At 45.8% G+C, this 21,573-nt stretch overlaps 3 protein-coding genes across 5 annotated transcripts in view; 1 reads left to right on the top strand and 2 right to left on the bottom strand.

The window, feature by feature from the left end:
• Positions 1-12,956, top strand: part of ADIPOQ (adiponectin, C1Q and collagen domain containing) — a 38,042-nt gene extending 25,086 nt beyond the window's left edge. The window contains exons 2-3 of the mRNA XM_080409425.1: positions 3,321-3,540; positions 3,968-12,956. Coding sequence (XP_080265551.1) covers positions 3,330-3,540; positions 3,968-4,494 — 738 coding nt within the window. The 5' untranslated portion in view covers positions 3,321-3,329 and the 3' untranslated portion in view covers positions 4,495-12,956. The remainder of the gene's footprint in view (positions 1-3,320; positions 3,541-3,967) is intronic.
• COPS9 (COP9 signalosome subunit 9) lies at positions 12,682-15,043 on the bottom strand. The gene is made up of 3 exons (XM_080409429.1): positions 14,892-15,043; positions 14,704-14,776; positions 12,682-12,980 (listed from the first exon to the last, which is right to left on the bottom strand). Exons 1-3 carry the CDS (start codon positions 14,952-14,954, stop codon positions 12,943-12,945), a joined length of 174 nt encoding a protein of 57 aa, XP_080265555.1. The 5' UTR covers positions 14,955-15,043; the 3' UTR covers positions 12,682-12,942.
• Positions 15,044-15,139: 96 nt separating this feature from the next.
• Positions 15,140-21,275, bottom strand: OTOS (otospiralin). Of its 3 annotated transcripts, none has more exons than XM_080409427.1 (4): positions 18,699-21,275; positions 18,301-18,391; positions 17,935-17,961; positions 15,141-15,760 (listed from the first exon to the last, which is right to left on the bottom strand). In XM_080409427.1, exons 2-4 carry the CDS (start codon positions 18,350-18,352, stop codon positions 15,576-15,578), a joined length of 264 nt encoding a protein of 87 aa, XP_080265553.1. In that variant the 5' UTR covers positions 18,353-18,391; positions 18,699-21,275; the 3' UTR covers positions 15,141-15,575. The 3 variants fall into 3 exon arrangements, with proteins under 3 accessions (XP_080265554.1, XP_080265553.1, XP_080265552.1); XM_080409426.1 differs by having other exon boundaries at positions 15,143-15,760; positions 18,301-18,399; positions 18,699-21,274; XM_080409428.1 differs by lacking the exon at positions 17,935-17,961 and having other exon boundaries at positions 15,140-15,760; positions 18,301-18,399.
• Between the last annotated feature and the right edge of the window lie 298 nt (positions 21,276-21,573).

Raw genomic sequence — 21,573 nt, forward strand, 5'->3', positions numbered from 1 at the left:
GCCACCCAGGTTTAAGGTGCGAGCCCCCTGGAGCAAGTCACCACCAGAATGTCAGCAAAAACTATGCTACAAGTAAATTACAAAAAGATAAAAAGATCAAAATAAGCCAAACCCCTGGTTAATACCCTTTGAAGGAAATACTGGAGTGGGAAAACAGTTGGATTATTTGCTCTGTGTTTTGTGCGGTGCTGTGGGTTTTTTTAAATAGATATAGAAATACATAATATTTATATAGTGTTATGTGAAAATTATTTTTTAATTTTATTCAGAATGTTAAAAAAATCTGAATCGTGGCCCGAATCACTATGTAGCACTGAAGAATAGCATTGTTCTTATGGATGATATGCGGATTTTGGCTGATAAGTAGCTCAATTTCATATAATGCATATGATCTTTTAATCTAGTAGCTGCAAAGGGAATAACTGAAAGCCACCAAGAGTACTTAGTTCATCTATTACCTGTCCAAAAGGTACAACTGACATTCAAATATATCAGATTATTTCACGTTACACTGCTGAGCATCAGATGGAAAGACAGTCAGAAATGGAATAGATATATTAAAGGGACGTCATACCTAAAGCAGAGTTTAAACTCAGAGCTAGCAGACATAGCTTAGAACTTTGCCTTTGTACGAAACATGTATGCCAGAGGATTAGTTTCTCAGACAAGTAAACCACCTGTGTCTGAGTCAAACTGTCGCAACAGAAGTAGGTTTTTATTTGCATATCACAACACTTTTCTTACGAGACACCAGAAAACTAGATGGTGTGATGTATCTGCAGCGAAGAGCCGTGTAGGGATGCTGTGGGACGGGCATCGCTTCAAGCACTTCGGAGCAGGCTGGAGAGGCGACTGCCAGGAAAGCTCCCAGCAGCCCTGCTTCGGGATGCCGCAGATTTGTGCCACTTTTGACCTTAAAGTAGGGGTTTATTTCAACTACCAGAAGACCTGGCTGTGGGGCACACATCGCTAAACTTTGAATATTTAAGTTCTAGGCAGCATATGAGAAAGCGGAACTAACCCCAACACAATCACCAAAACACAGCTCAAGAAACAATTCTGAAGCAGATTGTTATTGAATGCCAGCATGTTTTAATGCAGTTAGATGTCCCCAAACAGGCTGTGCTGATTCTGGAGGGGTGAATGCATGTAGCTGAGCTGGAGGGGACCCAGGCGGGGGGGATAGGGGTCCCTCTGCTTAATGCTGTCGGCTGGGGCACAGCAAAGTGGCCATGTCACAGTGTGCCAAAATACGCACACCCTCGCTCGCCTAACAAAGAGACTTTCAGGATTCATAGAGATCTATTTCACTTGTCCACCCTGGTTCATGGACAGCTGCTACATCCTTGTTGCAAAGGGGCATTTTGCTTCCCAAAGCACAGAGATGCAGGTACACTGCCTAAGCTTCAGGCTGCGATTGCTGAACCCCCTGGCACCCTCAGCCCCCAAAACTGCCTGTGAGCCAGGGCCCCGGCCCCATCGCAGGCTGCCGGTGGCTGCTGGCTTGCTGGAGACCGGCAAGGCCAGCATGGTTAGAAGTTCCCTGATTAAATGGGTTAGGTACTGCCCACCAAAGTTATTAAGCAGAGCTCTGAAGTTTTCTTCAAAGCCCCCCCAATATCCTGCAAAACCTGGAATCATGGTCACTTCTTTGTTACTGTTGTGGTTTAAGCCCAGCTGGCAACTAAGCCCCACACAGCCTCACTCGGACCCCCCACAGCAGGATGGGGGAAGAGAATTGCAAGGGTAAAAGTGAGAAAACTTGCGGGTTGAGATAAGAACAGTTTAATAATTGAAACAAAATAACAATTTGTACTGAAAAGGAAAATAACGAAGACAGAAATAAACCCACAACTGATGCATATGAAAACAACTGCTGACCACCAACTGACCGATGCTCAGCCAAGCCTCAGGCAGCAGCCCCCTGGCCAATATTCCCCCTAGTTTTATCGCTGAGCAGACATCACACGGTATGGAATATCCCCGTGGTCAGTGGGGCCAGCTGTCCCGGCTGTGTCCCCTCCCAGCTCCTTGTGCCTCCCCATGTCCCCGCCGGTGGGGTGGGGTGAGGAGCAGAAGAGCCCTTGGCTCTGTGTGAGTGCTGCTCAGCAGTGAGGAAAACATCCCCGTGTTATCAACGCTGTTCCCAGCACAAATCCAAAACACAGCCCCACACCAGCTACTGGGAAGAAAATTAACTCTACCCCAGCCAAAACTAGCACATTTATTTGGCTTCCTTTGAAGCAATTACACGAGAGCTAATAAGACATTATTTAAAATATGACATTTAAATAGCTTGCCTAGGAAAATCAACCCTGCAGAGGATTTGCGCTGAAATACTATTTTTCTTGGAAATTACTGAGCTAAGGGATTCTAATGGCCATGCCGTTACTCACTTTTTATCGCCTATTATGCCACTTACAATCCTCATAACAGGATACCTTTATTGTTCCAGGGTACAATCTCCGCCTGGGGAGCAGTATCACGCAATAGTCATTCTAAAATAACTGTTTCTTAAAAGCCTGACCCAAAGCCCGCCAAGGTCCCACAGTTTTCTGGGAGCATCAGAACAAAGCCCCAGGTTGTCCATAGGGCATCACCACCGTCCTGGTGCTGGGGAGCCGCACTAATTGCGCTGACAAACAAGGCAACTAGATTAAAGAAAAATAGGACCCTGCAGTGCCTAAATGCTGCACAACTTGTCTTCCCATAATCCAAAAGCATAACTCGGGTGAGAAAAAACAGTTTTATCATTTCATACAGTCGCTGAAAGGAGACAGAAAGCCTGGCTGCGGTTTCTGCTCACGTTGCACAGACCCAGGTTAGCGGGGTGGACATGCTGTGACAAACCACCTGCTCAGCTCCAGGGTGCTGGAGGTTCTGAGCCAGGCTCTGCCAGACCTGGACTTGCAATGGGCCAGGCGGGAGTTAGAGCGCACCGTGGTTAACGGGGCAACGCTTTTGTGAAGGAATCAGCACAGATACCCTGGCACCTGCCGGGCTCGGTCCTGAGCTGCAGCTGTGCCCATGCAAAGAGCTGGCGAGTGCCGGGGGAGCAGCTCTGGTGCCTGCTCCTCCACATCGGCTGTGCTCCCGGGCTGAGCACTGCTCCCAGGGCCCCTTCCCGGCTCGGCTCGTGGAGCTCACACCAGCACCACGCTGGATGCTGAGGGGCCCTTGGGGCAAGCAGAATTGCTGCCCTTCAGATACGCTGATTCAAACTTAGTCTCCTGTGCCTCTCTGTTATTCAGGGGTGGGGGGGTTGTTCACTTCTCCCCTCCATTAACCTTTAAAGATAACAAAGCAATTGTCCATATCAGGATCCCAGGATGAGGGGCCCAGCAGGCTTCCTTCTCTGCTCGCTGCTGCTGGTGGCCCTCCATTGCACAGAGGGGGCTGCTGACGAGCTCCAGCCCGACCCCAAAACACCATGTGCCAACTGGATGGGAGGAGCACCCGGCTACCCCGGCCACAACGGGCTCCCCGGCCGGGATGGGAAAGACGGAAGAGACGGACTAAAGGGAGAGAAAGGAGAGGAAGGTTGGTGAGGAACAGGGGGTACATCAGTGCTGGAGCCCATGGGCAGCCCCAGCTGCCAGGCCCAGCCCTGGCAGGGCTCCTGTCTGGTGGGTTCATCCTTGATCTTTGGCCAGATGGCTTTTGAATATCTCCAGGGTTGGAGATTCCACAACCCAAGTCAAAGAGTTTGGTCTGGTGGTGGTTTTTCCAATTAATGATGTTTTTGCAGACATGCTGCTTTTGGCAGCTCTGCACACAGCTGGGGGAGCGGGTGGGCTTTCCACTCGCTGACACAGCTCATGGGGGGTGTTGAGTTCATCCAGTTTTTCCTCAGCTCTGTGCTGCTGAGCAGACCCTCATGCCACTGCTCCCTCTGCATTTCAGGCTGGTGGGCAGCAGCTGCTGGCACAGTGCAAACACCCCTCCCCGTCCCCGCTCTGTCCCCCAGGTATGCAAGGTCCTAAAGGTGACCCAGGTGCAATAGGAATCCCAGGGCTGGAAGGGCCAAGAGGATTTCCCGGATACCCTGGGCAGAAAGGGGAGAAGGGTGAAGCTGCCTTCGTCCACCGCTCTGCTTTCAGCGTGGGGCTGACAGAGCGAGCCCCCCACCCCAATGTCCCCATCCGCTTCAGCAAGATCTTCTACAACGAGCAGAGCCACTACGACGCCAGCACTGGCAAGTTCCTCTGCAACATCCCTGGCACGTACTACTTCGCCTACCACCTGACAGTCTACCTGACGGACGTCAAGGTCAGCCTCTACAAGAAGGACAAGGCAGTGATCTTCACCTATGACCAGTTCCAGAAAAACAACGTTGACCAAGCTAGTGGCTCTGTCTTGCTGCACCTCAACACTGGGGACGAGGTCTGGCTTCAGGTGTACGGGGAGGGGGATAACAATGGTGTCTACGCCGACAACATCAATGATTCTACTTTCATGGGCTTCCTCCTGTACCCAGACCAGGATGTCCATTAAAACAGGGGGTGCTGCATGGGAAAGGATGAGGTGGCTTAACCCCAGACGGTGTCCTGGGGCACTGGCGCTATAGCTATACTGTATTTACCAGAAAATGCCCTTTTGTGGGAGCAATGATTGCCAAGGGTGGACCCTATCTCCTGTGAAATCAGTGAGGTTACACATGAGTGACTTCCACCGGACCAAGAGTTCACTCCTACCTCTGCTCTTGCTCTCCGTGTGGAAACCTGGGCCCAAAGTCAAACACCGCTCCTGCCATATCACGAAAGAGTAGCTCTCAAGGTGGCCTAACCTTTTTCTGAGTTTACAAGTGATAAGAGAAAAAAACGGTTACATTTAAATACCACATTCTAAATTTCTTTTTTTTTAACCAACTAAATTCATTTAAACCAATGGTACGCATTTTAGACAGCATTTTAAAATTTGAGTAGGAGAAAAAAAAGGCTACTCACAAAAGCCATCTCTGCTCTTCTCAGCTGAAACAGATGGCTCCATATTTTCCATCTTAACTCCTTGTCTTACTAGGGCCTTTGACTTCCACCCATGGTTTCTTGTCTCCCTTCTTTAGCCCAGATCTTTGAATATATTCAGATTATTAACTTTCATTGATTTTAATCCATTGATTTTCCTTTTATGTTTATCCCCATCATTATCTCTAATGTAGAGAGCATGTTTGTTCAGGGCAGGGATCTTCTCCTTTGATTTATCTGAAAAGTCTTATGAATGCCAGTGAGGCCACACAACAAAAGCAGCCTCTTGACCACGGGGATTTGGGGGTCCCAAGGTGATGACAGATATATTGGCTGCACAGTTGTGATGCTCAGAAATGTCAGCAGCTCCCCTGCAGAAGGGGAGCAGAAGGTCCCTCAAAGCTGGTGGCCAGAGGGGACATCGGGGTGGAGGTGTACCTTCCCAAATCACTCACCCGGTGCTGGAAGTAATGGCACAAGTACTTGTTTAGCCCAGAGGCCACCAGCATGGGGCACACTAACAGCATCTTACAGTTCCCATCTGCAAGCTGGCAGGATCCTGTCCCATCTCCCCTCTGAACAGCTCCCAAGTGCAGTCAGAAGTTGAGATTCAGCAACTGTGTTTCTACTTTTCCACACCATAAGTGCCATAAGCAATGGTTTGCACACCAGCTGGGCAGAGCTTCAGATGGTGGTGCAACCTCCCATGTGGAATGGGCTTCTGGGACAAACACCCCTGGGACCTGCCCCAGCTCTCGGCAGGGCTGCCTTAATGGGAGAAGAGCATTAAGGGTGGAATTAGTAGCAATCCCATCAAACTGCTCTCCAAGGAGCCTGCTTGACTTTTAGCTAAGAGGGTCTGATGGTCTCTCAGATACATTCAAAGAAGACTCCCATTAAGCTTCAGAACAAGCTAACACAGATCAGAGCTAATGCATTATTACAAGCACAAAACAGCACTAAGAGCTTCAACTAAAATTACTTCCAACAGCTGCATTTTCTATGCTCCAGTGAATTACCACATTACAAATAATAACAATAAAAAACTCTCTCAATGAGAATGCTCCCACATTTTTGTGTGCATCGTTGGGTAGGAATTAAAGAAAGGGATATTCTCCTAGCCTCTCCAGGCAGCCCAGGAAATTTCTTTTTTTTTTTTTTTTTTTCCAGAACGGTGGGGGCATCCTGAGCTGGCGAGCACATACATACACCCCTTTTGCTTTCCCAAGAAACTCCCCACCCTCTGTTTCATCAAGGCTTCAGCATCTCACCACCTCACATGGTATTGCCTCCTTTTCACATTAAGATGAGCTCTGGTTTCCAGACTGTTTCCCCAAAACCACTGTGCCTGAATCCACCCTGCCTGGCCAGCCAGAGAGAGGGCCACCGCTGGCCCACGAGGCTTCAAGCATATTAGATTTAGCAAGGGCTAAATTGATGCTCAGTCTGATCATGCTGAAATCAGAGAGCTGGGAAAAACCCTGCTCCTATTGTGTGAATTAATGTGAAGAGAACAAGGAAAAAAAAAAAGCAGCCAAAAAAATAATCCATGAACAAAAGGAGATTTAAAAATGAAGCAGTTGCTGGATCAAATAGCATAAGAAGCTTAAATTGAAAGGAGCAAGTCAGAGCTTTTGCAGTGTTATTTTCCAAATATTTTCAGATGGATTTTCTGAAGGCAGGGAGAATTGAAACAACCAAAGTCCTAAGAGGCATTTGGGATGAACACTAGGAGGAAATACTAATTTAAAGACTAGTTCCCAAGACGCAGGCAAAACAAATTATTCCTTTCCTTGCTGCCATGCAGCAGGAGCACATATACTTAGAGTTTTGTCCTGTGCACCAGGACTCAGAGGCTGAGACATGGCCTTTCACACTGCCACGCAGATCTGATGCCATCTGCTTTAGGTCAGGGCAGAACCCAGGATTTCTTAGCACCCCCCAACAACTGCCCCATCACCAGCATGAGCTGTATCAATGTCACTTCCACCTGGACCAACAGCATCTCCCATCTCAAGTTGCCACGGATGCAGTGCAAGAAACAAGGTGTGTGTTAGAAACTGGGGGACTGCTGGCCCTTGTGGCCCACATGCTTACTTGCCCTCAACATCATCCCACACTCCACTCGGTATGCTCACAGGTGCCATCGGACCTCATGGCAGATGACCAACCACCCAGGAAAGGCTCAGGGTCACCATCGACTCCTGGCTGGCCTCTTCACCACCATGGTGGTGGGATGGCAGAGGGCTACACAAAGGACCAAAACAAGCAGCAGAGACCCAGCCTGGAAGTCCTTGTTTCAAAGCCTGGCTCTGGTTTTGGTCCTGGGTCTTCCCTCACCCCAGCTATCAGGATGGGAGTGCTCAGGGCTGTGCTACCCAATATTGCAGTCACTGCTATATTCATATATGAGCAGAATGTGTCTTATATGTACACACATACACATTATCACAGACCACGAGATCACAAAGGCCCACAAGGATGGTCTATATTAGTACATAAGGTCTTTTATCTTATCGTTAAACATATAGCCTCTTTATCACCCTGTAAATGCAGTATGCAGTAACCCAGGGCAGGGCTGCGACAGGGCACAAGGGCGGCAAAGCAGCTCCAGCATAAGCCTCCTCCCAGCTCCTCTTCCAGAGCCATGGTCGGACTTCTGTCTGTACAGGACATTTTCAAACACGCTTTAAAGGTTAAACCTCTGGGTTTGAATCCTAGGCTATAAATGCTCCCCCAGCAGCAAAGCAAGCCCAGGGGCAGGGCAGGCAGAGGCACCCCCTCTCAGCAGCCACCCCTCTGCCCCACTGCAGCCCGGGCAAGCCCTGAAGCTGCCCCTAGCACCTCCGTTACTGCCCAGGCATCTCAACAAGCCAAAAACATGTTGACAAGCTTCAGAAGCAGCAGTTGAGCACCACCAGCAGTTACCCCACCAGGCTGCAAGCCCCAGCGTCCCTCAGAGTCCAGGAGCCACCGACCTCCCTGCATGTGGTAGCGGTGTCACCAGCCTGGCTCTGCCATGCCAGGAGCACACAGCTAGGCTGACCGCAGTAGCCTAAGGGCAGGGAGCCACAGGTGACCACACTGGCCGTAAGCAGCTTTTGGGGCAGAGCTGCAAATAGGCTTTGGGAGGGTAATGAGGTGCTGGGGGATGAGCTCAGGGGAGTTCCTAATGAATCCAGCCTTTTTCCATTACTGAGTTGCTGTGGCTTTACTCTCCCTCCAAGCTTCATAAACCTGTGGGATAGGAAAACCTAGCCAAAATAGCCACATATCCAAGGCCTGGGACTGCACAATGCTTTGAACACACAATTATCTAGTAACAAAAGAGCCAAGAATGACACTGACATGTTGAAAGGGCACAGAATCACCTGCTGCCCAACAATCTTAAATGTTTTAGTTCATTATGTTTTTTTTTAATCAGTCCTGATGACAGATGCCTAGTACAAAGTTAGGGCTGGCTGTTTACTGGCTGTCTAGCTGTGGCAAGTTTAAATGGATGGTTTTCCCTTGAGAAACTAATGTACTGCTGCAGGCACACAAATGGGAGGCCTCTGGGCATAAACATCACCAGCACCTCCTATTAGCAACCAGTATGTTGAAGGCACCAAGAATGAGGTCTCATTTGCCGATTTTTAATTAGGGCAGATTATAAAGGGAGCACTCGGCTCCTTTGATCTTGACAGCCGTGTTTTGACTCTTCCCTCCCTGTATTGCTGCTCAGAGAACAACAGCAGGAAGGCACCATGCTCTCTTGAAGGCAGAGAGCAAGAACACTCCCCAATGAAAGATTTAAGTCACTGCACTAACAATTAGGGAGAAATAACATGGCTACAGCTGGAAAGACCGGCCAGCAGCAAAACCATCTGTGAAAGCATCCATGGCCCTTTTAAACACAATTACAGGCTAATCCTAATTGTGCCTCAACCCCACGTAATCGTTTGTGCCAGTAATTAATTGCAATACAAATAGCAGCTGCACTAAACCATGAAGCGCTACAAGAAAGAGATAAATTGCTTGCAAGACTTCTATTTATTTGTAAAGTATAAACTCACTAGAGGCTTTTTCTGGCATGGAAGGCGGCAGAGGAATTAGGATAAAGTCCCACATTTAGCTCATCAGCCATTGTACTTCCATGCAGGAAACGCCATCAGATTTAAAGCATACCCTTTGAAATGCTCTGGAGGAAACCAATCGTGAGCATACCCAGCCTGGGAGCAAGGCTGCCACGTGTTTTTATGACACTTGTACTAGATGTAGGTATATGGTGGAAAGACTCAGTCTGCCATGGGATTGTAAATCAGCAAACTCACCCCAGCTCATCCTTAGACCAATCCCAGGAGACCAGTCCAGCATGACAACACTGCTGAGGACAGTCATGTCACCTCCTCACATGCAGGTGCAGCTGATTCCATGAAATAGAATCATTAAACATCAACATCTATTTCTTCCCCTGTGGTGTATCAGAGGATTCCCACTCACAAGGCAATCTGTGAGATCCCTCCCATAAAGCAGGACAACATTATGAAGAAGCATCAGGAAGGGAGGCAGAGCAGGGGATAGCAGGAGATCCCACCTGAAACCCCCCTCAAACCCCTTAGAGTCAGGCAGGGAAGGACTGGGAGTATGAACCAACACACCCAAACAACAAACCTTCCTCTGATCCTCTGGGCATCTGTGAAAACACAGTGCTCTGCCCAAAGGAGTCTGAACAGCACAGCTGCTCTGCTGCCTGGACAGGGATTTCTAGAGAAGCTGTTCTAGTTCTGTAGTGTGTTTCGGTTGGTGTTTCAAGGCCAAGGTGAATCTGCCATCCCAGACGAGGTAAAACACAGAGAAGGGGGACAACTTCAAAGCAGCAGGAGATCAAAAGACCACAGCAGCACATTGCTCAGCAAGCTTTATTGGGAGCTGGGAGCAGGGGCACACTTTGATTAGGAAGCTATCCCACAGGACAGTCACTATCCAGTGACAGGAGTCCCCTCTACAAGTGTCCTTGCCAAGCATCCAAGCATCCTCAGCTGGGCCAGGGAGACTCTTGACTTCCCTAGAAGGGGCAGCTCCTGTCTGCCCCAGGTGTGCTTTGACATATTCCCTTGTTGATATGTATTCCCTTGCTCAGTCACCCACCTCATACACAAGGATCTCAGCTGTATGTCTGTTTATTCACGTTATACAAAATAAGGTCTTCCCCTTCCAGAAGGTATAAATTTACATGAGCTTATAAAAGAGTATATAAGGCTTATATAGACATGTCACAGCTACAGACCAGTAGTAAAAACAACTAAAATTAGAGCTGACTGGAAATTTACTACATGCAAACTGACTTTTCAATAAATAAGAAAGAAACATTTGCCAAAAGGGCCCTACCTGCCAATTTTAAAAGCTTTAAAAGACACTGCTCCTCTCTCCCTCTGCTCTAATTCCCTGTAGTAGCTTGAGAAAAAGGTCATAATTTGGGTCAGGATCCTGACCCTGCTGCTTGGCAAAGACCAACTGGAGCAAATGAAAAGGCAAACTAAAATTAATTAAATAAATAAATAATCTGGAAGCAAAAACATGGAAGCAAATCCTTGCCCTCAAAGCCACCTCTCCTGCCAAGGACTGACTTGCACTGTGCTAGTGCTTTTCCAGAAGAGCCCTGGTGTGGCACCCACAGTCCGGCCCCATTGCTGACAGGGGGACTCGCAGATAACAGGGCTGCAGTGTCATCTGCCCAGCATGTGCTGAACAACTGCACATTGAGAGCAGGAAAATGCCCGCCAGCTTCTCAACACCCTGGGGAAGCAGGAAGAATTTTATTTATTCATCTAAAATCAATTTCCTCTTTACTGAGAAAAATACCTTCCACTTCAATTATTGAAGTATTAAACAGAAAACCTTTTGTTTTAAAGCCCCAGAAGGTAAATAAGTTAAACCCCAAAACCACCAACCACTACTACCACACTAGGTCTGAGCTTGCCTTTTCTTGCTCGCACAACAAGCAGCGGAGCACTGGATTCTCCTGCTAACTTGGTAGCCAGCTTCGAAGAGGCACTGCAGAAACGTTACACCCAGATGACAGCCAGCTTCCTTTAGCATGGTAACTTTCTCCCCTTCACAATGGCTTGATTGTTTTCAGCTCAAAATAGACCACACATCCTTAATTCCTAAGAATACACTGTGACAGCTAGCAGTTTCCTGCAGAAAACCGGCCTTGTCAGAATATCAAAGGGAACAGGCTGATTTCAAAGTGTTTTGAAGCTACTCCATTTCATCTGTGCTGCACAACGGGCCACACTCCTAAAGCAGTTTAGCACTTGGGACCTTATCCTGCCAAGACTCAGGCAGAAGGTCAGCTTTACACGTTACCAGCTGTCCCACTGAAGTCAGTGGGACAATTCATGACACCAGCCTCAGTACCTCCATAAATCTATTCAGACTAGAGCCTTTACTGGCACATTGAAATACTGAGCAGTACCCAGCAGCTCATACTCTATAGCATATAGTCTACATGCGTGCAAAATGCTGCTAGAACAGGCTCATTCTTTCACTCAGAAACACCTATTATGAGCAGTGTCAATCTCCACAAAAGGTACAGGAATCAAAGCTCAATAGATGAAACGGCCAAAGCAGACAATTGCCCTTTAAATCAATTCTTATTAGAGATTTTGACATCTTGTGATTATTTCCTGACAACCGGTTGATTGCCTGCAGACTAATTAGACTGAGAAGCTTGACAAATGATAACACAGAAACAATGTGAAGCTGAAGGACATTTTGTTCTCCGTATAAGCCTTTCCATATTAATACTATCGCACAGAGGATTCAAACGGATTACAGTTCCTGATGAAAGTTCTTACACATTGACAGCCCCCTTTCGAAAGATGAAACTACATACAAACTCCTCACCTAGTCTTATTGCAAAGGAGAAAGCTTCACGCTCCAGACAGCTACAACCTTTGGTATCACCCCATTCCAACTCTGAAGAACATTCCTTTCATTTCACTTCATCCCCGAGAGAAGAAATCCACACCAGTTATTGGATTTAAGTGCAAGTTTAGTTAGCAAGAACTAGTAAGTACACAAAGTAGCTTCAGTGACACCAGCTGCAAGCTGCACACCAAGGCAGTTCATGAAATTCAGCAGCTTTCTTTGTAAGGAATTTCACTAACTCAAATATTTTTTACGCGCCACATAGCGTAAGCTCCCTCCCTACAGACAGGCACAGCATACTCCAAGTGCCAGCAGTACTATTTATGCTGCTTTTTAACATGAAACAGAGTTTCTGGAAAGCTTTACAAAAAAAAGTGTTAGGTATACCTATCTTGAATGGGTCACTATAACCTACCAGGATGAAAACCCTTAAGTTTTAGGCTGTGCTGGACTTGTGAGCGTTATTTGCCCTCTACCCGGTTTCATGAAGATAGGTTCCATGTTTTGATCAAGCAAGATGACAATACAAAACTAGAACTACTCACCCGAGTCAGACTACTCAGAACCAGCAACTAACAATAACCCTATCCTGTGGGATGAACAAAACTTTTCTAGGCAGCAGTATGCCCTGCTGCGTTCTGGCACCAAAATCCCCCACTGTATCTTTATATAATATCCAAAAGTAACAGTGAATGATTTAATTAAAAAAAAAATAAAATAAACCATTCTCTAAGGGAGCTCAGAACACAGCAATATCTACTTTCAAAGTATATCCCAGACAGACTTTTTTTTTAAATTTATTTTATTGGATAAGCACATCAGCAAGTAAAATTTTAAGAAAAATCTACACACAGCTTCCTAGAAATAACAATTCACAATTCCCTCCTTAGTTATATTTAACCATCTGGTTTTCATATTCCCCAAGCAGCTTATTCAGTTTCCACTCCCCCACCCCCCACCCCCCGTGATTTTCCTGTTTTCATTATTTTAATAAATAATGGGCACCACAGGCGATCCTAGAGAAAAATCCACATCTCAGCACTGCATAGCTGGACAACTAAGTTCACTGGATGTCATCATCATCAAAGAGATCTTCAAAATCTAGTCAGAAAAATAAGATAAGGTAAAATTAACCTTAAAAGTTGCAATTGTTACATATGCACATACTCAAGTGCAGTTCTTCATTATTTGGATTAAAGACAGAAATAACAGTGAATTAAGTGAAAGAAAGTTACTGCACCATCAGTTACCAGAAATGCAACATCAGGGTGGGAAGAGACAGAGAAGGCAGGCAGACCCACATCTATGTTCTCCAGCACACACAAATTAAACCTCTTCTACAACACAAGCTTTGCAATTAAATTATGAAAGCAAAGTGAAGCTTCAAAGGAGAGGCTTTTATAAACACATTAAGTAGCCATCGCATTCAGAGTGCATCAGCCACGATTCCCAGACTCCAGAACTAAACAAGTACTAACTTTATGCATGCAGCAAGTCTCAGATGTAGACACTTCTGCAGAATTCTGGCTTCAGGATACAGTATCCAGACACATGCTTATAAATTTTGCAGATTGACATTCACATTAGTGATTTACTGTTAAAAATCGCTTCCTTAAAAAACATTTCATTGCTGTGAACATGTTAATAACATTACTCTCTCAGAACTCATCTCAGACTAGTGAAACGTGGCCAGCTAATCACAGATGTTCTAGTCATCTTTGGGAAGTACTCTTAACTACTTGGCTTGATATCTTCTTCATATATTGACCATAACTTAACAACATAAATGAAACCACGTCTTAATTCTACAGAATGCAATGTACACATGCTATAAAATAAACTGAGGAATAATCCTCATTTAGAAGAGTCCTAAACTACCAAAGGAGTGTAATACCACAATTTGATGGCAGAACTTTTTGGAAATACCTACTCCTACTCGTGAATATGCTGGCTCCAACACAGAGCTAGGTGCCTCACAACTGGTGAGAGCATATCAAACCTGAACTTCTTTATTCTCCTGTATTCTAGGTCTTGAGCAACATGAGACATCTACTTTGTTCCACTGTCAATTTGGATCATCAACAGCACCGCAGCAACCTGACTTATTAACATATCTGAAATTCACTACTGAAAGGTCTAAATACACTTCTTAAGAAGCATAACCCCACACACACTCTAGTAACCAAATGTCAGGTGGCGTATATTTTATCCCTGCGTGCTCAGATACATAGCTCTTCGCCTCTCTAAAAGCAGCTCTATATGCTTACGTGCGGACAGTTGACTTTCAAATGCAAAAAGTGTACATGCCCCAAGGTTTTATTTACAAACCCCAATTATTTGTTTTCCTTTGGATACATATGCACGCCTGCCTTAAGAGATTAAGGACTTATCTATAAAGTAGTAACACCCAGAGACAATTTTGTAAAGTTCTGCCCACATTTTGTCACATATTCACTCTGTTTAATATAACCTATTTGTTATGCAAATAGATTAAGGCATTTTTCTTTCTAGTGACTAACAGGCTAAATCGCCTAAAACCTCCATGAGAGGAGAAACATTAATTATATCACTCCCACATGCATCATTTAACACTGAAGTGCTCTTTATGATACCCCTTACTAGAAGAACGGTTAGTGAGAACTTCAACGACTATCAGGCACCAAAGACATGAGGTCATAGAGAAACCAAGCGAGGTTTGTTTCGATAATCTTCAGTTTCTGACGCTGTTACCTGCCAGGCCCAAGGCGTTACCATCCCCGCCGGGCGGGCAGGCGCCGCGGTGGCCCCCTCATCCCGCCCACCCCCGGAGCGCGGCGGCCCTTACCGTTAAAGAAGTCGGCGTGCACCGCTTTCTCGTTGGCGGCCAGGTCCATCAGCAGCCCCGTGCTTCCCCCTGCCTAGGAAAGCAGGCGCTGAGCGCCTCCGGGCCGCGGCCGGGCAGCACGGCCCTGCCCCGCCTAGGAGCCCCAGCTACCCCCATCCTCGCAGGCAGCTCCCCCAACACCCCCTCACCTCATCAAGATCCACGTAAGGGCCAGCTCCCTCGGGGAACATCTCATCCACCGCCGGCTTCATGGCGACACTTCCGCTCGCCTCCTCAGCGGCACCACTTCCGGGCGCGCAGCACCTACTTCCGCTATGAGGCCGGCCAGCGAGGTGCCGCTCTGCGCGCCTGGAGGAGTCCCCTCTCGCTGGTTGCCCTGAGCGCGGGCCCCGCCGTTGTCATGGCGAGGAGGGCGGGGTGAGCAAAATGGCGCCATGACAACGGCGGGGGCCGTGAGGAAAATGGCGCTGAGGTAGCCCAGGGACTGCCAAGAGGGCACCATTTACCCTGCAAAGGATGCGGCTGTGAATTATACTGGTGGTCCTTCCAGCCACCAGACTGGGTAGACTGGCATTTAGCTACCCTACACCCAGAGAGCGTTTTTCTGGCTTTTTACATGTAAAAAAAACCACCTCCTGAAACCATGCAACAGAATCAAGGAGTTTATTGATTTTGTGCAAAAGCATAAACTGCCAAAAAGGCTAATTTAAGTAGCATTTAAAGCCTTAAAAAGCATGAAGTGCGCTACGTGTGACTGCTAGGAGTATTAATAGGGCTGAGGGGCTGCTGAGGGGCTGCTGAGGGCCACTGGCTGGCAGCCATGGATTCACCTAAACAGCTCGGCCCCAGCTCCAGAAAAATGAGGGAAGCATTTAGCGCTCATGGTCAGGTACGTGGTAGCCAAGGTGGCTACCAAAGGGGAACTGGGCAAAGAAGGCTCTGGCCATTTCATCAATCCTGTTGTAGGCTCCCAGGGTCCGGAAATATTCCACATAGGACCAGAAATCATTGGATGAGAAGGGCCAGTATGGCAAAGCTACCAATTCCTGGTGGAGATCTAAAAAAAAAAAAAAAAAAAAAGTGTTGCAGAATACTATAATATGAAGCATTTTTGCTCAAAGTGTGGGCCTGGGAGCCAGCGTGGTTTGGGGCTGTAGGTTGCCCTGGAGCTCCTGCGGCAGGAGATGAAGCCGATGTTCTCTGCTCCAGTTGCACCAGGAATGACAGAGTGCGACAAGATGGAGCACGGGAATGAAGGACATCATCAGCATTTGCAGCAATTCAAGAATTCGTCAGGCTGCTTTAATTTCTGGAAAGCTGCTGGCTATTTAGATTGCAGGAACAACTGCAATCGAAAGGCGTTTTTTTCCTCATTCCACACCATTTCCTCTGCCCAATACAAAACCACAAGGAATGAGGCGCCATCACCTATGCTGTGCCCCTGCAGCCCCCCACTGCTGGCGGCAGAGCCAGGGAAGGGGCCATGCAGTTTCTCCCCTGCCATCTCAGCACAGAGGCAGCTCAGCTGAGTACCACAGAAGCCGGGGGTGCAGGATCCACCCCACATCCCCAGGGGCTGGGTCCATGCTGCCCAAGCATTGCCTAGAACCAACAAGTTGTGCCTCTTCTCAGCAGGCCGTAGGAAACAGGCTAAGGAGATGGAGAGGAAAGGCATTGCCACTTGGAAGACAGCTACGGCATTTGTGCCTGTTCTAGGAATTATCTGAGAAAATGTGAAATACTCATTGAAACAAGATTTCAAATTCAGCAGGAAAACAAAATCAATTCTGAAAATGCAGGAGCTGACCATCCTTGGGCCCAAATCTGGGCAAACAGAGAAGCACATACAAGCACTAGCTGAGACCACATAGTTACAAATGTCTTTATGTGCAGCAAAGCTAAACCCAGTATTTTGATTTGATTTAAAGCCCATTTAAATAAATGGGAACCATTCCACTCACCAGGCTCAGCTTGTGACCGGGGTCTTTAGTGGGAATTAAGAACCTTCAACAATCCTATTGTCAGACCTTAATTTTACGGAGTAAAGTTTGCAGCGTGCAGGCACAGATGGCATATAACAAATCAAATGAACCAGCCAAATGCTGTCTGCAGAGAATTCCCTGTTTATATCAGCCGACCTTAGATTCACTTTGCAGTCGGCTGTTTGGCCCAGTGTGAAAGAAAACCATAATTGTTGGTAATGAGAGCAACAGGATACTGCCTGAACAAGATTTTATTTTTAGATTGACACACGCTCTCCTGACTATCTAAGAGGTTGCTGCAGAAATATTTGCTGTGCACAAATATAATAGCACACTTAAAACTTGTGAAAACACAGATAATAAATTCAAAAGGTTTTAGAGCCGTAAGGAAATATAATAGAACATAGGGAGTAAAGTTTTGAATTATAAGTAATCATATTAGCCCTTATTCTGTATATGTATTTCTACTTTCCATATCTGCTACAATACTCTCCCTGCATATTTGTGTGTCTGCACTTGGGATGCTGCTGGCTGTCCTGCTGTTTTCACTAACCGAGATGTACACCAGCAATAGCAGTACCTTGTTATTGCAGATGTTTCTATGCAACTTCATTTTCAGAAATAATTCTGTCTGAAAACACTGAGGAGAGGTTAACTGATGTAATCATCAATAAGCCAATGTAAACATCATTAGGATGTTGAGGGCTTTTTTTAATCAAAGGCAAACACTAATCCAATGGACTAATCACACAAACTGAAATGAACCACAGGGTAGCTGTGCTAAGAGATTTACTCCAACATTTCTTTAATTGGATTCATGGCAATTTGTAAATTTTAAGCTTTTTGTTGTGGAAGTCAGTACTTCTTGCCAATAACCAGGCACACATTGTATGTATTACTGTTCAGGATGGACAAAATTCTCAGATCTCTACTATAAGTCTGGTGCTTTCCAGTTATGACTTTATACAACAGAATTAGCGACTTGACCATAACCCCTTTTCATCTTAAGACTGCAAGTATACTAGCTCTATTATTAGACATTAATATGGCGCCTTTTAATAAATTTTAAATAATTTTCTAAAAATTCATTCTTCTTTCTCCACCAGAACTAAGTGAAAGTACTTCCACAGCCCACGGAGGTTAGTAAGCGTTCCTGCCAAAATCACTGCTGAGGATCAGGTCTGGGAGTTACAAATGACTCTCCTAATCGTTAGTGGTACAAAGAAAAGAAAAACACATTAAGAATTACCATCTCCATCCTGGATTGATTGGGCATCTGTAAATAAAGAGGAAACTCATCAGTATCAGCTCCTGCACAGAAGGACTTACTGTTAATAAAAGGTTTGCTGTGTAGCCAGAAGCAGATGAGTTCTTTAATGCAAACATAGGACCCTCCGTATAGCCAAGTGTTTTTTGTTTCTTGAACAACTGAATAAGGAATTCCTTGTTTGCAGTCACTTGGTGCTACAAACCAAATACTCTTAACTAGCAGCCAGACCAGCTGTGACTAATATGCGAGTGATAACTGATACTAAATAGAAGATACTGTATTAGTAACAGAATATTTCTGGCTGCTTGAAAAAGTAAGCAAGAATAAATTCAGCAGTAAACTTACCTGTTAGCATGTTCATCAGCATACAGAAGAAAAACAAGCCAATAAATTTCATCTTTTCTGCAAGATACTGCTTGTGTTTCTGGAAAATAACCTATACAGCTGAGGATTATTACAAGAGATTAATAATTATGCAAAGTCTATTGTTTCTTCTTTTATTACAATAATTTCCAAAGCAGATTCTGATTTTTAATTTAGGCATAACAAGATCCAATTACATTTCCTTACGGTTTCTGAACTGCAACACAGAGTATTAAAAGAAACACAGTCCTGAAGTGTGTACTTCAGTATTTTATTTTTAGGTGGCTTAAATCCAAAAGGCTTCTCTGAACTGACATGAAATTAAGTGTCTTTGGAAATATTTTATTTTATGGTTAGTTTAATTTCACTTTAGAAATTACCTCTCTCTCTCCCCTTTTCTTCTTCTGGCAGTAGTAAAGGTCTGTAGCTCCGAGTCAGCTACAGATTCCAAAAGGATTTCTATTGCTGTAAATTAGCAGTGGTGTTTAAGGGAGGGTGGGGGGAAAAGAAGAGAAACGTCACCAAGTTACTACACCAATCTGATTTTGTTGCCTTCAGGTAGAGGTATTTTAACTGCTCACATTTGCATTGTATTTCCTCACTGTCCATGAAAGAGGCAGTGGGCAGTTTCTGAGAAGAAATCAGAATCAACTTTGACAGTAACACTTTCCCATTTTGAAGATGGAAAAAATCCAGAAGCAAATTCAGCGATTATTACCTTTGCTGCCTTCTTGATTTTCTTTCTTTCTGCCCCATTAGAAAAAGAGATTTTAAGAAATGTTAGTTGAGCAAATTGGCAAATTGGTTATTGAGTTCCTTCTCCAGCTGAGTCACAAAACCAGTGAACACTTGATGCTGATTTATGTTCTCTACTTGGGATCCTTAAAATCCAGATCTTAAAGTGTACACAGGTGCCAAGTGCTCACTGAAATCAATTGGCTTACATTAAGCAACTAAGTAAGTCCCCAAAGACCTCAGCCATGCTGATGGTGCAGGTACTGCAGCCTCCAAAGAGGGCCGATAAGGTGCATTGAAACGCGTTTTCACATTACACTGATCTCCTGGAAAGATTCCTCTCCCAGTGCCAAGCAGGTGCTTTGGGCTTCAGTCTGTGCAGGTTGCTGAGTGAACACAAAACTTCAAGAAGCCTGAAGGGGAGACAGAGTTTGGAGAATATTCAGTCGATGAGTAAAACTTGATTGATTTTCTTTTAGCACAAAACCGATGGCAGCAGGTGTGGGCAGGAACAAAGGTGCAGCAGAAAGTACTCTGCGACTCATGGGGAGGCGCAGGGATTTCCATGCTCGTACAAGATGTGGCTGTTCAGGTTGTGTTGCCAGACCTGGCAGCTGTTTCCAGATGGCTCCGCTCTGGAAAGGAGCTACTGAAATGCCAGTGCAGAGCTCACTGCTCATGTTCATGCTGTGATGATCTTAACGTAGTGGTTGTTGATCTGATCTGCTCTCTCTCGGCTGGGAATTTTCAGTTGCCTTTATGGTCTACAAAATCATTTATCTATCTTGATTCTAGACCCCTACATTTCCTAACTGTGTGTGCGGGTGCTGACATTGGTGCCTTCGCTTCACCACATCCATTTGTGTGCCACAGGAATGCCATGCTGGGAAAGTCTTTGTATTCACGCAAAGTCCTTCAGCAGAGAGACCCAGGCGAGTGGCCTTGCAGGAGGCCCCAGCTTTGCTGAAATTTATTCTTATCTACATGCAGAGTTAGATAGTCCTGCCAAGAATTAATTAAAGATGTTCTGAGCAAGGAGGTGGGGAGAGTACTTTGTAGCACACCAAGCTGTGCCAACTCTTGTGGAGGCTGAAGAGAAAATTATTATGAAAGCAGAATCTGTTTCATCTTTGAAAGGTTTTAATCCTCCCATTTAATATTTCCTAGTCCTGCAGGAGGGGCCTCTACATCAGCCAGGTACTTCCAGCACCCCTGCCCCACTCCCCTGGGCTGCTGCCGGTGGGAGAAGGTGCTTCCCCTGCTTGGTGGAGTCCTGTGGTGCTGGGGTCCATGCACCAGCACTGCCTGCAAAGCCAGACAGTGCTTTCCCTTTCACTGCCTAACCTGTATATCCTGTTCAAATGAACTATGAGAAGCACTGACATATGCTAATACACACACAAAACTGTCATTAGCTGTAATTAAATAATTAGCATAAAGCTACTTCTGTGCAAATCCATCAGTAGTTTTTTATTTTGGCAGTCAATAAGGGAGGTATAGTTCCAAGTGGGAGGCAAGGTAACACATTTTGGATGATGACAAAGGAGAATAATGATGTTCCTGAGACGGCCCCATCCTGCAGCTCTTCTCTTGAGGAATAACGGTGCTGCTGTAGGAGGATGACAGAGTCACAGAGGTTACCAGGTCCAGGGGCACTCAGTTCACCGCGTGGTCTTGTTGCAATGCTGGATGATCTCAGGAGGATTCGTGTAACTATCGAGGCTCGCACTGACATGGCCTATTACACCTACCTTCTTTACAGTTTCTTATTCTGTCTTTTGAAGCTTGAAGTGACTCCCTTCCAGAGCTAGGGGGATCACAGACCTGACCTTGTGCGACAGTCTTTTAACAAGAGGCTCTCAATTTAACTCTTAGCAAAGTTTTCCATTTGGTAGCACACAGATTGCAGATGGAAATAAATTCTCAGGGTTTCCATTTTAAAGGAGGTCTAGGAAATTATAAAAAGAGGGTGAGAATTAGCATTTAAAGCAGTTGCATAGGGATACAGCCAAGATATACAGTTGTTTAAAATGTTAATTTTAATCCCTTTTCTATCAAGGCTTCTGTTGCTGTACAACTGCTCCCCTCCACTGGGTCTGTCTGATTTAAACACAACATTGACCCTACAGAAGAACTGGTAAGTTCTCATCAGTTGCTTGAAGGACCATGCATGGTGGGCTCAGTGTGCCAAACAGGGCTCTGCATCTTCCGGGGCCAACCAAAAAGCATTTCTAATATGCTGCAAGCACTTTCATTCCACCTCCTCCTTTCTTTTTGCTCTAGGACCCCTTTCCTTTTTCCAGGCTCCACACAGAGGGCAGCTGAAATGACAGCACTTAATGCCCAGCAAAGTGCTGGTATGAATCACTTAGTGGAGCCCTCCACTAACAGTTGCTGCCCTGCAGGCTTCTTCACTGCTGAGCAGTTAATTGGAGATACCATGGTGCCCACAAATGCAAATCTGGCTCAGCAGCAACCGTATTTCAGTAGATACTATAACACTTCACAGGGCAGCTGCTG

Source organism: Falco punctatus (genome assembly GCF_963210335.1).
Source record: "Falco punctatus genome assembly, chromosome: 13".
Taxonomy (NCBI): Eukaryota; Metazoa; Chordata; class Aves; order Falconiformes; family Falconidae; genus Falco; species Falco punctatus.

What these genes read in the sequence shown, in the direction of transcription:
- COPS9 (XM_080409429.1), bottom strand. Translation starts at nt 14,954, where the DNA reads ATGAAGCCGGCGGTGGATGAGATGTTCCCCGAGGGAGCTGGCCCTTAC. An exon ending in CTTACGTGGATCTTGATGAG is followed by an intron (nt 14,777 to 14,891) that starts GTGAGGGGGTGT and finishes CTGCTTTCCTAG; the next exon opens with GCAGGGGGAAGCACGGGGCT. An exon ending in GCACGCCGACTTCTTTAACG is followed by an intron (nt 12,981 to 14,703) that starts GTAAGGGCCGCC and finishes TTTTCTGACTAG; the next exon opens with ATTTTGAAGATCTCTTTGAT.
- OTOS (XM_080409427.1), bottom strand. Translation starts at nt 18,352, where the DNA reads ATGAAATTTATTGGCTTGTTTTTCTTCTGTATGCTGATGAACATGCTA. An exon ending in GCTGATGAACATGCTAACAG is followed by an intron (nt 17,962 to 18,300) that starts GTAAGTTTACTG and finishes CTTTATTTACAG; the next exon opens with ATGCCCAATCAATCCAGGAT. An exon ending in ATCAATCCAGGATGGAGATG is followed by an intron (nt 15,761 to 17,934) that starts GTAATTCTTAAT and finishes TTTTTTTTTTAG; the next exon opens with ATCTCCACCAGGAATTGGTA.